The sequence below is a fragment of the Poecile atricapillus genome, chromosome 9 (assembly GCF_030490865.1).
Source record: "Poecile atricapillus isolate bPoeAtr1 chromosome 9, bPoeAtr1.hap1, whole genome shotgun sequence".
Classification (NCBI taxonomy): domain Eukaryota; kingdom Metazoa; phylum Chordata; class Aves; order Passeriformes; family Paridae; genus Poecile; species Poecile atricapillus.
The window spans coordinates 8160656-8177888 of NC_081257.1; the positions used below are offsets into that span (position 1 = coordinate 8160656).

General features: G+C 46.0%; 1 protein-coding gene across 1 annotated transcript; it reads right to left on the bottom strand.

Moving 5' to 3' along the window:
• Window positions 1–3006: 3006 nt before the first annotated feature.
• On the bottom strand, window positions 3007–16853 carry LOC131582260 (high mobility group protein HMGI-C-like). The gene is made up of 6 exons (XM_058845218.1): window positions 16759–16853; window positions 9453–9663; window positions 8758–8874; window positions 8284–8331; window positions 6440–6530; window positions 3007–3496 (listed from the first exon to the last, which is right to left on the bottom strand). The coding sequence occupies exons 2-6, from the start codon at window positions 9540–9542 to the stop codon at window positions 3420–3422; spliced, it is 423 nt and encodes a 140-aa protein (XP_058701201.1). The 5' UTR covers window positions 9543–9663; window positions 16759–16853; the 3' UTR covers window positions 3007–3419.
• Between the last annotated feature and the right edge of the window lie 380 nt (window positions 16854–17233).

Below are 17233 nucleotides of genomic sequence, written 5' to 3' on the forward strand. Positions count from 1 at the left end.
AAATTCTCCTGCTCTTTCAAAAAATGAACTAGATGTGAAAAATTCAGAAGGGGAAGCTCTGTGGGGGTCAAAGTTTAGTGTTCTACAGCACAGAAACTCAGATCTCTTCAGAAAGGCTTGCTGGAGAAGTCAGGAGGGCAGGAGCTTCCAGCTGCCAGTCCTGGGCATCCAGAGTACAAAAAGAAATCCCAATTTATCCTTAGGCTGAATTCCTGTACAGACCAGGGGTTCAGCAGCTCACCTGCAGCTCTGCCCACACCGAGGGGAACAGAACATGACGATATTGTCGATATATTTCAGATTTGCTGCTGCCTCATCTGGCCCACAGCCCCAAATCTTGGGACCAGTTAGGAAAGCTATCAGAGGAGCTGAAGAGGCAATGCTCAGGCAGAGAATTAATTGTATGAAAAGCTAAATAGATGTATAGCCCACAGATGTGGCTATAATGTGGGGGAGAACAGACACAACTGTAGAGACTTTTGGTGCACGTGTGAAGCAGAACTGGCTTGTGTTCCAATCAAGACACACAAAAGGATGGAATTAGGGACCCACATTGGGCTTAGAAGCCTATCTGGTTTTCTCCATTTGTGATTCCTCATACTCATTATTTCTTGTTTCCATATCAATCTGGGGCTGTTCCTGAATGACCAAATTTTTGTTTAAAATCCCCAAAACACCAGGTGAGAGACACTCACCTTGTCCAGCAATGTGTGTATGTGTGCTGAGGGTGCTGCACAAGGAAGAGGCAAAGCAGGCTTTTGTTTAATACCTTTATTTAAAACAAACTTCAAGGTTAATTTGCAAGTTGCCAACACTCTCTGTGCTTTCACCAAAACCATATATGGAAAACTTCCAAACTTTGCTAGACAACAAACCTCGCTCACCTCCTGTGATTTAACCAACTGTAATGACCTTTTATTTTTGGCCAGACCAAAACTGCCTGAGCTTAAAAAAACTTGATGTGTACTTGCTTCGAGGTAGGTCTGTCTATACAGAAAAGGTAATTAACTATATAGGTAATAAAAATGTTTATAATTTCAAAGAAGACAATCCAAGTGATCCAGTGAGAGATCCCAGCTCCCTGAAGATGTCTGGACTTCTGCCCACCTTTCATAGACGTTGACTTCCATTCTAATTCTCTGTGTAAACATGGAAGCTGAAGCTATGGGCACATGGAAGAGGTCCTAAAAGAGTGGAATTCTGTTTGTTCTCCTGCAGCACTTTCATTTTCACGGAAACAAGTTTATTACTGTGGTTTTTCAGCAGAGTAGTAAGAGTAGATTTTTGGAGGATTTTTTAATTTTAAGAGAAGTACTTTGCAGGTACTTCCCCAGAGGAATACTGCTGACCTAAAGCAGATGGATTTACTATCTAGCCAAGGCAGTCTGCACCCCTATTCCATGCCACCAGCTGAGAAAGGACTGTCTGATGTCACAGGAAAAGCTTGAGTCTTTTACAGATGTAATCCCTAATCCATTTAGAAGCTGAAGTTCCAGTCTCACTCTGCAACAGCTATTGCTCTCAGGTAGCAAGGGTTAATTAAATAGGCAGCACAGCCTTGCAAACGGAGACTGAACCTGCCAATTCAACTGGAAATCAGGCACAGAAGTTGGTAAAATATTTTGGTCAGCTACTGGAGTGGCCTTTGAATGCACACATGAACTGCAGCTGAACCTGTGTGTGCACTGGAGAGCAACAGAATTCCCCTTCTCATGTAACCATCAGCAGCACAGACTCACTTGTGTCACGTCCCACCTGGAATTATCCCCACAGCACCAGCTGGGGGTCAAACTCTGCCTCGTGTCTGGCAGCACAGCTCATCCCATAGCACAGGATTTAGGTCAGTCCCTGTGATCTAATCCATTTAGTCCCTGATTTCTCTGCTATTTGGTAGTGGAGGCACAAAGATTAGCTGTGATGCAGTTTCCTGCTGTGACCACCAAGCTCCACACACAAGAGAGTTCCCTTAGGGCAAATCAGACACCACACAGAATTAGGACTGGGAATCTCATCACTACTAAGCAGAATTAATGGGATCAGGACTCATCAGTACTAAACTGGGTGGACTGAACAAGATGACCTAAAAGGAAAAAAACCCACTTTTCCCCCAATATCTCTCCAATCAGCCCTTCTTAATTCTGCATACATTTTCTTGTGTTAAATAAATATGTGCCAAGGGAACAGAACTCTGATGAAAAGATAATAAATGAGTTCAATATATACATCCATTTCATGGCTTTCTGCTCTGCACCACCATAAATTTAAAGCAAATTATGTTCTGTTTAAATATTTAACACTGTAAAGCTAGCCAATTTTACATCCTGTCAGAGATAATTGAAATACCCACTTTGTCCCTTTAACAGGCAGGCAAAACGTCCAGGAGATGGAAAATACCACCGGGATTTCACTATTTGCAACTGGATATTGGAAATACCCTCAATTCCTCAGAATTTAACAAGTTCAGCTCTGACACCAAAAGCACAAAACCTGCAAACAGTATGAAACTGAGAGCAGCCAGCAACAATCTCAAACCAACTGGCTATTGCTGTCTCCCAAAACTAAACTATCAGCAGCTTTCATTTGCATAGTTGTGACACTAGAGGACCTCACACACGCATGTTAGGGACTGAATTTAAAATAATTTAAATGTAATCCTGAGGCTCTGCAAGGAAGCAACTTTTGTAGAACTGGTTCCTTCCAAACACTCCTTTGAAGGGATCAAATCCAGTGGCTGTGACTAAGCTTGTGAGCACTGTGCACTTAGAGCTGCTATCCAACTCAGGGGGAGAGCCACTAGGCCAGAAGATAGAGAAGAAGGCCCTGAGCTGATCACATAACAATTTTTGTTTAAGATAAACATTTCAGAATCAATCAGGGTGCAAACTTTCCCCTAAAGCATGCAAGTTACTGGGGCAAGCTGGAAATGCCATGAAGGCTTTTCTTTCTGAACTAGTTAATAAAGGACTCAAAGACTGTCTTTCAGATGCAGTCCCTATGGGTAACACAGCAAAACTTAACTGGTGGCACTGCTCCATCAGTCTGCCAGAGGTGATACAGCAGACAAGCCCAGCCATTAGCTGTGTAAATAGATTTCCTTTCCTGTATCTGTAATTGCTGAGTCAACTTCTGTTGAAATACTGCTCTCTGTGTCAGGGCAAGGCACCAGGTTATACAAGTATTTTAAAGAGAAATTGTTAGACTCACAAAGGATATACTACAAACTGTAAAAGGCAACTCTCCAACAAGGCATTTGCCATTTCTTCCTCTAAATCCTTGTTTAGATGTTTGGGGTAAGCAGGTCCACAGGCAACAGGAGAGAACTTGGCTAAAATTATCAGAAATGAATCTCAAATACAACATTAGAAGTCCTGTTTGCTTTCCAGTCCTCTGGCTTCAGCAAGACACGAGCAGGTGGGACTCTACTGAGCTGCAGCAGAGATGTTACTCAGACATCTCCTAAGACCAGTGGTTTTGCCAGACCTTGAACTGGTGAGGCCTAAAGGAAAGATCACAGGGGAGAGAAGGTTAGAGCTTTGGGTCCAGGAGCCCTGCTGCCCAGCACCCCTTACAGAGCCAGTAAAAGGCTGAGAGGTGACAAGGATCCATTCCTCAACAACACTCCCATTGCTCTTGTATCAGCTGCAGGCTAAATGGAGCTCCTGACACAAATGGCTGCCCTGGCAGCAGGGCTCAGCATGATGCTACTGAGGGCCCAGAAGTGACAGTCTGTCAAATTGTCTGGTTTCTGCTCTGCAAACACTCATCAACCACCTCTGCTGACAGCAATTCCATATTTCCTCAAATCCTCATGAGACACCAAGTACCCGAAGTGCCCTACCCAATATTAAACACCAGGGAAGTAGATGTGCAGAATGTCTGGAAATGGGGTGAGTGGGGAATGTTTCTGGCTACACAGGCTTGCTGTGATCTGTGCCCCACCCTGGCTTTCAGGAGACCTGAGGTGACCATTGAGGCAGCAGAGGAAACAAAGCGAGACAAGATTTGTATGAGAAAGAATTCAGGGATGGCAAGATAGACAAAAAGGAGCAAGATCCCAAGGCTGCTTCTGGACTTTGCACTGGCTCTTGGAAATCTGACCATAAAGCACCCTCTTTCCCCCTCACACCTACAGTCCATTAGCCAAGAACAGTTATTCAGACAAACCACATCTGCCACGGTGGCTTAGGAGCCTATGAAATGAAATTAATCAATCCTTCAGTAATGGTACACACAGAAAAAAAACCAAACACTTCTTGACTCAGAAAAACAGAAATGTGAATGCTGGAGTTGTGATTGACAGAATCTACAGGCAGCAACACAACAGAGCCTGATCCATTAACAAACTCCTGCCTGCTCTTAGATAACCTGGAGTCCCCCATAAACAGGGGCTGCCTTGGGAAAACCAGAGCTAGATCCCCAGGAAAAGGCCATGGAAAAAAAACCTGCTGGCTTTAAAGCAGCTCTCTGCCCCACTGGAGGCTTGCAAATCTTGCATATTTCTAATTCAGCTCTGCACGTATCTTGATTTTCTCCATAACAGACTGAGAGACAGAGGCAGTGTTTATTTCAGTAATTCATCTGAATGCTGCAGACACAAAGCCCAGGGCAGATCTCTTTCCCACTCAGAGCTGTGCAGTGTACAACCTGCAGGTTGGACATCCCTTCCCATCCCCTCCCTGGTGCAGCACCTCAAAAATCCTCATCTGGAAGGAAGAAACCCAAATCACCAAAGCCCTTAATGACCAAAGCTCTGGCTGTGTCTATAGCAGAAGATGATTATGAGATCACATACTCCTAACAAGTCTCAGAGCAGCAGCCTCCTGCATGAGTAGCACAAAAACTTGCAGGCATGTAACACCCCAGTTAAACCCAGAGCCACAGAATGGGTTAATCATGTCTGCAAGCTGCTACAGCTGCACTGTGCTTGCAAACAAGCCCCAGGATCTACAGTTTCCAGTAAGTCAGAACAGCATGCTTCCCCTTTCCCTTTCCAGTCAGAAGTTTTAAGCCAGGATTACCACTCCATCTCAAGCTCCTGAGCAAATAACTTAAGAACTTCTCCAGAGGATTGCCTGGTTTCATACTGTACATATCCCCAGTGATTTCCTGGCCCTTTTTTTGTTCTCAGAGAAGTGCAGATGCTCCCCAAGAGCAGAGGTCCCCTCTCCACGCCGGGCTCGGGGCTCACTATCGCGCTCTGCACGGCCGTCTCCCATCGACCGCAGCATCCGCTGATCCCGTCCCATCTGCTGCTGCCTCACTGCAACAGCAGGGAAACGGATTCCTGCCATCACTGCCCCGGGCCCCACTCAAACTGAAAGGAGGAAGAAAGTACCTGCACTGGCTGTGGTTTGGGGTGATGTTTAACTGTACCAGAGGCGGCAGCCGGGCCGGAGGTGAGCTCATCCCCTGTGAGCTGCGGCTCCGCTGATGTCAGCGCACAACTCCGTGGCAGGAAGCGATACGGGAGCAGGAGCCCCAGAGGAAACTGAACTGAGCAACTGAGGTTAACTCCTCTGGCATTTAATCATGTGGCTTTTCCAGGGACTTTCTAAGAACCCAGGGCTGGGCTGGGCTGCCCAGTGTTGCTTTGCACACCAGTGGCAGGAGGGAGCAGCTGTGCTGCCACATGGCAAACCAGGCAACATCTGCCTCCCCTGGGCTCTTGGCCCCTTTCTCCCTCTCCAGGGAAAACATTTCATGAAGAGCTTCCTACAAAGCCCACTGAAGGTAGGACATGGATGCATACAAGTTTTCCTGGAATCCACCTCAGTCCTGAATGATATAGACTCAGATTAGTATTTTTGCAGGGTTCAGGCGAGGTTGGGGCTCTGGGTGGTGCACCTGTACATTCCTACACCAGTGGTAAGAGTTATCTGGCATCTCATATCTCAGAGAAGCTCAGATAAATTGGAGCCTTCTACAGAAACAGACCAGTGCCATCACTGTGCTGCTGAGGCACCTCTGCCAATGCCAGCCACTGTCAGAAAGCTCTGCCTTAGACTACAAACCAGGAAAGAGAGAGGAAGACCATCCTGGAAGCATTCTGGAGTTAATCCAGAGTAATAAAATGCCCCAAATACCAAGGGATCTTCTATTTATTATAAAGTCTTCAAGGCAAGACACCAACAATAAACTATTTTTACTTTTTACAAACCAGCCAGCCAACTTCACTGAGCTATATCTCTACCAGTGACCAGAACCTCAGATGTGTGACTTCTTGGAAAGACAGACAGAGATTTTCTTCCCTTCTCTTCTACCTCCACTTCTGCTGAAGCAGTCACAACTGAATTAGATGGAAGGAAAACTTTCCAAATGCTCCTCTGTTTATAGGATTTACCAAAAAGATTGCAGCCAGTGCTAGAGCCTTGTGCATGGTTTGCCAGAGAACTGGCTCCACTGTTTAGTCTCGTCTAATTATAATTATCCAATTTCAAACCTTGTGTGGCTGGTGCCGAGTTCAAATTCAAGTCACTGCTTTCCAGAGGATTTCCTCCCTCAGATTCTCCTTCTTGGACCACTGCTTGAGGCTACAAAGAAAAACATCACAAATAAACAAGTCCCCCCCATGCAAAATTAGGTATTGAAAGACAAAATTGCAAATATGCAAAGTAGCTGGATTATTACTTAAACAAGACTGTGCAGCCCTGACAGCACATCCGTTTACCACAAACTCCTACATCCAACCACAGGCAAGAGCACACACCAGGGTATGCAGTGTCCACACACATTCACCAGACTCTGAATAGCTGTCAGAATCCAAGATAAACCATCCCATTACCAGCCTTGTGGGACACAGCCCAGCACTTTAAAAAAATCTGCCCATTATGCAGCTGTGGAGATTTCTTTTATTATCACAAATGTTTTTTATATTTCAGGTTATTCCCCCGTCTTGAACAGCTAAACATTTTGTCTACTGAAAATTAAAACCAAAATGATTGTTCTTTTTCTTCTGCTTCCCCCAAAAATTCTTCAGCTGTTTAATTCTGAACTGAAACATCAGAATACTTCAGTAAGCAAAGTTAAAATGACACATTTTGAAATGTTAAAAACTTTAGTTCCTCCTTCTTGTCTTTGAGATTTGTCAGTCCACAAATGACACCAGCAGAATTCACTGGGTAAGTTTTGTTCTGTAAGACAGGGCCACTTCTGCCTCTGATGACTTTCCATAGAGCTTGAGGATCCCAATTTGCACAGCTGGTTGCTTTAAGCACTGGTAACACAGGCCTCCCTAATCCATGTATTCAAATAACATAATATAAATGGGCTTAGGGAAAGCAATGGCCTTTGAGCAAGAGCAGTGTGCTGAGCTAGCCTGTTACCTTCTCACCTGGATTACAGAGAAGGAGCAGATTCATGGAACAGCTCCCTTGTCTGGGATGTTCTGCACAAGGGCAGTTTCCCACTATGCAGGAAATACCTGCGTGGCAAGGTCATTGTCACATTCAAAAATACTTTTGATTTTTTCCTGGCACTTCCTTGCTGGTGAACATTTCTTTCCAAGCCTTCTGCATGGTCCTTCCTCACAGGCTGCTCTGTCCATCTGGTTCTGCTGTACCAGAAGTGTTCCTTTCCCTCTTGAGCACTCCTGAGCCACCACAGCTGTACAACAAACCTATGGATTCCTGCAGCAAGTGCACAGCTTGGGTTTGGATCCAGCAATTTTTGTGATGCACACTAAATAACAGTTTGTGGCTGTTGTGGGGTTTTTTAATCACTCCTAATGACAGGTAGCATACCATTAATAGTTTACAGGACTGAATATCCTTATTGATTAAAAACTTTTGTCTTGTTTTTACACCTGAAATGTTTTATTCTTAACTACTAATTCTTACTAATCCTTTGTTTGCTGCATAAAATAGTCTCCTGCTGGCAGGACTCAATACTTTCTTCATTCATTAAAATTTCTCTTCTAGCTTAATTTTAAGTTTCTTCTTTTGAGACAAACTGTTATGCTAAGCAATTGCTTCAGTCTTTCAAGTCTCCTAGGAAGACAACCTCTGTAAGAAAAGATAGATCTCTGGTCTGCCATTATATATAACCATTATATAGCCTGAGAAAGTGCTATACTGTGGAAGTCTGGTATGTCTTGAAGTACAGCATCTCCCCCAGGCTCTTTTGGAGGCCATCAGGAAGGCACTCAGAGCTTCCCTAACTATTTCCAGGCTACCAAGGCTGAAAGAACATTGTGGCAGACACAGGGCCTGAGAAGGGCAAACACAGCTGAAAGTTCCCCAGGATCTGTGACTGGAGAAGAGGGAAAGGACTGAACACCATACTCACCCACTTGCGGGGCCTCCCTCTTGGCCTTTTCTCAGCAGAAGGATCTGCCTTTATTGAGAACAAAAGGGGAAAAATATTGTCAGCTCTCAGATTTGCTGGACATTATGACTAAACCACTGAACATGGCAAGGTCTGTATAAAGGTCTCATCTCACAAGTAGCAGAAAAAGCAAAAGCTGGGGATAGAAGACAGTTGAGGAGGAAACACCTGCCTGCCTGCGCTGGTTGTGATTATTTGGCAGTGGTGGAGAAGAAACACTGAAAGGAAACTGCTGAACAGGCAGTAGCAACACAGGAAGGCTGGGAGGTGAGTAAGGACTAAAACCACAATAACTGATTTGTCCAACAGAGGCAATTAAAGTTGAGCTGAATTAGGGTCGATTTTCATTATCTTTAAAGTAAGAGAAACATCCCTGTTTGTCTCTCCAGCAGTGCTTCTCTCCCCTGTACAGGAGTATAAACCATTTCCTCTCACCATTCCCCCAGTTATAGCAGTCAGTTTCTTGCTTCCTTTTGGCCTTCCTCGTGGTTTCTTCACTGGCTGTGGTTCCACACCATCCTGTGGGATAATAGCTGTGTTTCCACCATCCTCCTGGGATAAAAAGAGAAAACCATTTAAACAGGATGATCCCTGACACAACTTACGTTCTCTCATTCTGGTAGCACTGTCTTACCCCACTAAGAGCACCCAGACCCCTAAATAGCTGGTTGTTTCTGCTTTTCCAGCTGTGAAGTGCATTAGAAGATGATCAGCAATACTCCTACCTCTTTGTCTTTTGGGCTGGGGAAAAGAGAAGTTCCAAGAACTCTGGTCAAGGAGCCTTGCCTGTTCTGTCCAATTACTGGTGCAGACACAGAGGGTGATAACATGTGAAAGTCTCCAGGCTGTAACAGAGACCTGGTCAGCCTCTCTCACACGTGTCCTGGCTGAACTGTCACTGCCTGTCACATCAGAGGTGCCTCTGAGGCCAGGAGCTGAGATTTCCCAGGCTGCAGATCCTGCTGCTGTCCTGGGTAGCAGGATGACATCTACCATAGGCGTCTACCACAGAACACCTCTTCTTCCCTTGTCCTTGTTAGCAAGCAGCTTTCCCAGGGCTGCCTGCAAATCCCATCAGACTACTGCCATGACATCCTCAGGCAGCCTCTTGGGATGAGGAGTTCCCTCACCTGTGGCTTCTTCTTTGGTCTCCCCCTCTTCCTCTTCAGGCCCTCGGTCAGTGCAGATGCGATGGGATTCTCTGGCCCCTCGTTGCTCATGATGGCACTCTCCACTGTTTGCAGATTGTAATCCAACAGGTTATTTTTTCTGGACTGGGAAAGAAAACTTGCCTCCTCTTTTTTGCTTTATCTTGTTATGGATTCTCCTCTACCTGCAAGGCTAAAATTATGAGAAAGAATCAGGCATGGCAGCTTGCTGTGGTTTTCATCAGCTGCAAGAGTTCAGGACCCAGCAGACATATACAGAGCAGAACTGTGCTCTATAAATATTCTAGAACCATTCTTCTACCTGGCCTATTCCTCAACCTTCTGAGGCTTTTGGCCAAAGGAGGTGGATTGCTCCAGGCACGGACTATGCTGGTATTTGCATTTGCCTTTCCCTGTTTAATCTGAACCAAAAAAAAACAATGTCTGCAGCTCTCTGAACTCCACTCTTTGGAGGCTTCCTCTGCCCAAAGAGGAAGGAGGTGGGAGATAAAGTGGTGGTGAGTTATAAATGCACCAGTCAAGGGTAAAGCCTCCTTTGGTGCTCCTATGCTGTCAAATACCAAAGCTAATCCTCAGACCAAAATCTACAGCTAAGCGAGCGTTACATGAGGATGCCTGAGAGAGCAAGTCCCAGGGTACAAAATCTAAGAAGTCTGGCTCTGGAGCCACCCCTCACGAGTTTGCTCTTAGTTACTGATTGAACAGGCACTGTCTGGAGAGATGGCCTGACCCCATTCAGTGCACTCAGCCCTTCGTCCTACATGAGGCTGTTTTCTACAGGACAACACAAGCCCCTAGACCTGGATTTTGTTTGGGTCTTGAGCACTAGCTTGTCTGATGGGAATGTGAATCAACAGGCTTGTCAGCCTCCTCCCTGGCCCCAAGCTCTGCTTAGTGCTGGCTGTGGCTGGAATGAGCTCTGATCCAAACTGTTTCCTCTAAGAAATAACCCAGATCACGAGCTGCTCAGAGTACATAGGAAACCAGTGACCTTCCCTGCTTCTACCTGAGGTGTCTCCTCTAGCTTACCTGCCAGAGAAGGTGGAGGTCTGACTGCAAGCCTTGATACCCTCACACCCCAAAGCAGGAAGAGGAAGGGAGATCTTGATCAGAACCTCAGCAGAAACCTGAATCCCAGGCACATCAGGAGAGGTGGGGGTCACTGGAGTTTTGCTTGCGTGCGAGTCAAAACCTAGCCAAGGGTCTGAACCCAGCCCACTTACAGCACCTCCAGACCCTGGATTTCCTTTCCTTCTGACACACAAGGGAGGGCTCAAGAAGATGGGAGGAGATAAGGAGGCTAAGCTTGGCTGGACAGAGGCCAACAGTGCTGGCTGAATCCTCTTTTGTCAGTAGTTCTTATCAGAAAACACACAGCTGAGAACAGAGCAGTTAGGAAAGCAGCATCATTTATTGCTCAGGAAAGCAGGAGTATCTAGATGAATCATGCATTTCTACCTTCTCTGCAAAACCATCACCTGAGAATTATTTTTTTTTTTTAACTCTTCATTCTACCTGTTTTACTTCTTCTTTTCCACCTGTTAATTGAAAGATAACAACAGCAAGCTTAAAGAGCCCTTTACCCCACTGGCTTTAAGCACTGCTGAGTCTCCAGGTCCCTCCACCGGACACAATAAAGGCAGTACCAAGCAAAGACACAGTTGCACCACATAGAAGAATGTGACTTTTTTGTTCAAAATAATGCTGGAGGGCAGCAGCTGGCCTCAGTTCCAGTTCATGCATGAGCAGCCCTACAAAGACAACTCCCTGGATAGCCCTTTGTGCACACTGTTGGGCCCCAGCTCACAGGTGCTGCTGCACACTTGGCTTTTCTATCAAACTTTCTGATCAGAGGGTGATGGAAAGACTACAACTTGGGTCTCTGAGTTCAGGCTGCATCAGGAGGAGAGGCAGTTAGGGGAAAAAAAAGTTTGTTTCTATGTGCAAGCCACGCACAGTTGCCACCAAGTCCCTGCGAGACAAGCATGAAACACTTGCAGTCTCTTTCAGAGAAGAGCTCTGCTTTTACAGACACAGTTTTGTAGTCTGATCAGATGTTCAAATTCTAAAGATGAGAGGACCTTAACTGAGAATGACAACAAATATTCTGCCCTCTGGCTAGCTACAGTTCCTTGAGCCTCCACTTTTTGCTCAGAATTAGGGTCCAAACAGGCTGGTGCCAGCATCTGGAGCTGGCTGTGGCAGGAGCAGGTCATTGAGGCTCTGGACTGCCCTAGGAGGAGAGAAGCCCTAGTGTCTCTTCCCAAAGGCAGGTCTAAGCCAGGCCTAGCTCATGTCATACACATCTGCTCCTGGATCAGCCCAGTGTGCTGCAAAGGTGGCTTGAAACCTCCAGAGCCAGAGCCTTCCCTCAGCTGCCAGTGGAAAGGGAACAGATCTGGCCATAGGAATGGACAAGTGTGAAAGTGCTGGCCAGACCCCTGAGCAGAGATGACAGCTGCTTATCTGGGGGAGGCTGCACTGATAAGAGGTGGAGTTAAGCATTTTCATTCTGTTTTTCAGTCTCAGCTTGCATTCTCTGCTTGGTCACCACAGGCTGGACATGCAGAATCTGACAGTCAGACAGATGCAGCAAGGAAACTTCCAACTTTCTTCCATAGTCTAACACAATGTGTGCATTTGTGACAGACACCGAAGCCACTGCTCTTACTGACACAACTTCTCTCAAGAGCTCACTCTAACTGACACCTGCGTGGAATCCAAATTTTGCATGTCATTATTCAAGTAGGAACAACTACAGTGCACAGAATTAATTTTTCCCCAGATGCAAAAAAAAGTCAGTTCTTACACAATGATTTTTTTGCTAAACTTTGCTGAACTAATACACTCTACAATGCCTTTAACATATCTGGCCAGCTTTCTACAGGCAGGACTGCAGTCAAATGCCAGAGACTGCCAGGAGATAGCAGTTGCTTTGTACATCTCTCTTCAACTCTTCCATCACCCACCAAAGGCATATCCTTCTCGAAGCCTGGTGTGAAAAGGAAAACACACAAGGAAAACTATACAAGCATCAGCCTTTAGGGCTTCTGTCAGCTTTACATGACTCAAGCAAGATACAGACAAAGCAAAAGCACCCACTGCAATTTTACTTCAAATTTCTCAACAACTTTCCATGTATACATATCAAGCCCCAAACCAATACTGAGTTGCACTGTGTACCAATACCCAAGTAAACCTTCCAGGGTCACTGCATTCCCTGCTGACATTGGAGCCAGCAGGGCTGAAGCCCAGTCCTACACTGTGTTCATAAGGGCACAAGACCTGAAGAAGTTAACCAAACGTTTGTGGGCCTTTGATCACCTTTATATCAGCCATATACACAGCTTTGCAAATGGCACAGGGATGTGAATGGTTTTGGCAGTATGGAGACCTCTGTGTTGCACAGACATCACCTAAAAGAAAGCCTCATCTCCCAGATGCGTTCCCAGGCACTCGGCAGAGGGCAGGGAATCCTCACAGTCAGTACTTGACACCTGATTTAAGTCCTAAGTTGTACAAAGCCAGTTTTCTCATGTCACAAATGCTCAGGAAAGAAAAGTTCCTCCTGTGGGCAATGCAGCTGCAGCCTAACACAGAGTATTGAACAGTGTTCTTGAGGGACTTTTCCCTTTCCATAGACTACAGAGGAGGCCTTGGGGATGAGGCTGTTGATTTGGGTGAGTAAATTAAACAGGAGAACCCCTCCCTGCTTGTTTCCTCAGGGAGGTTAGATTTTAGGCTATGTCCTTGGGAGAAACGGTATAACACAGGGATACCTCAGACATTGCACTAAACCCCCCAAACCATGCGCGTGATTCAGTGCCAGAAACGCTTCTCTGGCTGCAGTGCTCACTTACAAAATAAAAGCTTGTAAAGCCTTTTACAAAGCATAATAGGAGTGTGATTATAAGAGACCCTGCACTATAGCTGAACTCCATCGCTGTCTCTATAATAACATGAAAAAATATCTCCCAAGCACAACTCCCACTTAGCAGCACGGCACCATTGTGCTGCTGTCATGTGTGACAGCAGACCCAGGGGAGCTTCACTGGCATCAATGTGGTCACTCTTTATTCCCTCCGGTAAAAGATGGAGGGAAAAATTTGGCCCAAGCTCTGCATCAAGCAGAGGAGGATAAAAGACTTTGTTAGTCAAGACATCTAAAGAAGAGCACTAAGAAGGCCAGGCAGGGAGAAAACTCATTCCAATAACTGCAGCAATAACGATCTGTACTCGTATTACGAGAAATTACTTTCACCTTCCGAGAAATCAAATGCTCACATCTTTTCAGATCTCACGGTAGATCAAGATATAACACAGCTCGTTGTGGTTCCCCACGGACAGTTCTACCAGAAAAGCAGGATAGCCAAGCACTGGAACAGCTCCCTTGGGGAAGTACAGTGGCAGTAACACTCTGGCAAATATGCCTTTTCTGCCAGACTTTTCTGTAAAAAGAGGAACTTATGGGCTACTAAATCAAGTTTGTGGCAACAGAAGCTAACTGCCACTGTCTTATAAATCATTTCTCAAAATCATAACTAACCTCTCTACGTGATTTCCCTGACTACTTTCAGTGACTAAGTCTAAAGCTTCTTTGATCTCATGCTTAAATGTCTCCTAGTTCCTTGCCTGTTAGATTTTGGGTTTTTTTAATGAGCAATTTATTGTCACTTGTTCTTTCATCACCAAGTCCTTCAGCAGCAACATTTCTCTCTCCTCCATTTTTAAACTCTACAAGATTATACATCTCCCTCATCTTGCCCTGCTGAATAAACCAGCACATTTGTTACTTGGATGTGATCGTATCTCCTGATCATTCTGGTTGTCATTTACACCCTTTCCAATCTGATCTCAACACTGAGTATGATAAAGATTCTTACTCTCAAAACTATTTTCAGTGAGGACAGCTTGAATCTGAGAATCATGGGCTAAGCAACACTTCAGTGGGGAAAATTCAGTTCTTCTGTAACGTTAATAGCATTGGCTTCCAAAATGATTCAACCAGCAAGCTATTCCACTGCCTCTAGCATATCCTGACTGATAAAATACCCAGGTCAGAAGACAGAAACTATTTCAGTTTACAGAGGACAGAAAGTACAGGAACCACACAGGCTTCCACACTTCAGTTCTAGAGACTTGCTCAAGGTCTGAATGAGAGCTTTTGTAGCTCAACAGAGTTAGATTTCCAACTTGGTTATAGACTCCTCTGTGCCACCCTAATCCAAGTGCCCTCGTGTGTCTCAGTTCTCCACCCACAAACTGGTGTGTAGCTCCCTGACTGCTGAGCTACCCTGGGGATGGGGCTGAGGGCAAAGAGCCTGAGTGAGGCAAGCAAAGGCCATCCTGCCTGGGTTTGCTCTGACACAACCAGCAAAGGAGGCAAGGCTGGGACAGGAGCTTATGGACTAAAGACCTGTCTTCCAGGAAACAGGGCCAGGAGCTTTATTTTTTAACATTAGAGACATGCACAGCTACACGGGAAAGGGGCTGATGATTACTGAGTTTCAAGCAATGATGTGGACATGAACAGGCTCCATTTCCTCTTTCCCAACCTCTCAATGCCCAGCATCAGCACAATATCAAGGCACTGCAAGAGCTCTCTTGAATGAGCCTTGCTTGATGCAGTGCCTGCCAGCTTCTCTCTGTCCAGATACCTAAGGCACCTATTGCTCTGAGAGGAACCTTGTTCACCCTAATCCATACAACTAGTCATAGAAATACCACCATGGTTCTGCTGTAGTTAGCCTAAAGCATTCCCAGTTCCTCCTCAAGAAAGTGAGGCTTTGCACTTGCCTGTGCAATGAGTCAAGCCGCACGTGCAGTCCTGGCTGTGCTGAGGTCCTGTTCGCATCTACACGCACAGGGCTTTCCCTGAAGGTTGCCACAGAATTCCATAGTGAAAGGTTCAACCTCAACCCTACCTCAGCATCATCAGCTTCCAAACCCTACCAAAGCCCCAGGCTTCTTATGGTCAGAGCAGGCAAACCAAGAGGCAGTTAACCTTCCCAGGAAGCCATGGAAAAGCACTGTGAGGATACCGAGATCAGAGAGGAAGAGAGTTCTGGAATCTCTTCCCGACTCTGAACTTGGCAAGTTGTCTTTCTACGCTTCACATTTTCTCTCTAAGATTATGGAACAGCACTGAAGTATTAACAATTCCCTCAACCTGGGGTAGAGGGATTGAGGGTTAAGCAATTCTTTTCTGCAGAGTGACACTAAGAACCCTCAGCAGCAGAGAAGAGACCAAGGCATCATTAGAGGAATGCACCAGCAGCCTCCCCCATGCTGTATTTGGGAGCACGAAGGAGAGGCGGTGGCAACTAAAGAAATACAGCTCAGATTAGCCACATCCTGCTGAGCAGCAGAACACACCCTCACCCTCTTTCCCCAGGAAGATGAAGGCTCGTGGGACCAGTTTGGCCCAAAGCCGTCAGGTGGAATTCCCTGCCCTGGGAACCTGGCACAGAGCCTTCTGAGCGGCAGCTGGGTTCCCCAGAGTCTCACAGCACTTCCCAGCCTCTCCCAAACCCCAGCAGGCAGGGGCACACCTCAGCTGTCTCTATCCAAGGAAACCCTTGCACCAGACCCAGGATCCCAAGTGATGAGGCCTGGGGTTTGAAACACCTTTCATTCATACTCGGGACATTTCCAGCACTTCTCCCAAAATTATCAAGCCAGATCAGTGAGACTCCTGTGTGGATTGTAGACTCCCTAGCATTACATTACATTTTGAGCCTGCTAGAATTCTCCCCCAGGGAATTTGTCCAAAGACCCAAACGTTTGCTAAAGGACTCTTCCTTATCTTAAAGTCTCTGTCCAGACACATCAAAAAGAAAGCGCTCCAAGCACGGCAGAGTTAAATCAGTGGAGAAAAACCCAACAGTATTTACAGGAAAATAACAGAAAAAGCAGAAATCTGTGTTTAGTAAGAATTTAAAAATCACAGTTATTTGAGATAGCATCAAGCCTTTTTCCTTTACAAAATATCTTGTACAGCTCAACTACTGACATCAGCAAAACACTGTCCACTTGTGCAAAGCCAGAAGACGGCCCTCTGCACCTCCTGCCGAGGACTGGCACTGTGGCACCTGGCACAGGGACATATGAGGTAACAAGTTCTGTAGCTCAGACTGCTTGAAAGTAGGTTTTCTCAATTACCAACCTCCAATTCATCAATCCCCACACCTTAATAAACCCCAGCATCTTGCAGACGGGCTCTGCATACGCATTTCAGATGACGCGGTAAGAAAGGAACAAGATTTACCCGTTGAGAAGTTGGGCAGCTTGACTTGGCCCCAGCAGAGTTAGCAGTGAAGGCAGGAGAGAAGGAGAGGTTATCCAGCAGCTGGGAGCCCCCTGCAGTGGTGAGAGGCAGCTAACCCAGGTCTCTGCACACACTCATCTCAGGAGCCTCACACCGAGCCCAGCGCCGTGGGTTGCACTCCCAGTTTGTGATATGGAAACGGCGCGAGCGCTGCCGGAGATCTCCTTCTGATGGCAGTCCTGAGCAGTGACTGCAAGCAAACCCCAGCTCCCCTCAACCTGCCTGGAATCACAAACTGAACAAAACAACCAAAACCAGAAAAATCCCCAACTTACAGCAGCCAGCTTCTACGTACCGGCCTGATTACTGAAAATAAGGCCGGCTTCCAAATGTGAAATGAATGATCTGAATAAAGGGGACAGATCATTCATGTACTTCCCTCTTTTCAAATGCTAGAGAGAACCATGCTGACCCT

What these genes read in the sequence shown, in the direction of transcription:
- LOC131582260 (XM_058845218.1), bottom strand. Translation starts at nt 9,542, where the DNA reads ATGAGCAACGAGGGGCCAGAGAATCCCATCGCATCTGCACTGACCGAG. An exon ending in CTGCTATAACTGGGGGAATG is followed by an intron (nt 8,332 to 8,757) that starts GTGAGAGGAAAT and finishes TTCTCAATAAAG; the next exon opens with GCAGATCCTTCTGCTGAGAA. An exon ending in GAGGGAGGCCCCGCAAGTGG is followed by an intron (nt 6,531 to 8,283) that starts GTGAGTATGGTG and finishes TTTTCTTTGTAG; the next exon opens with CCTCAAGCAGTGGTCCAAGA.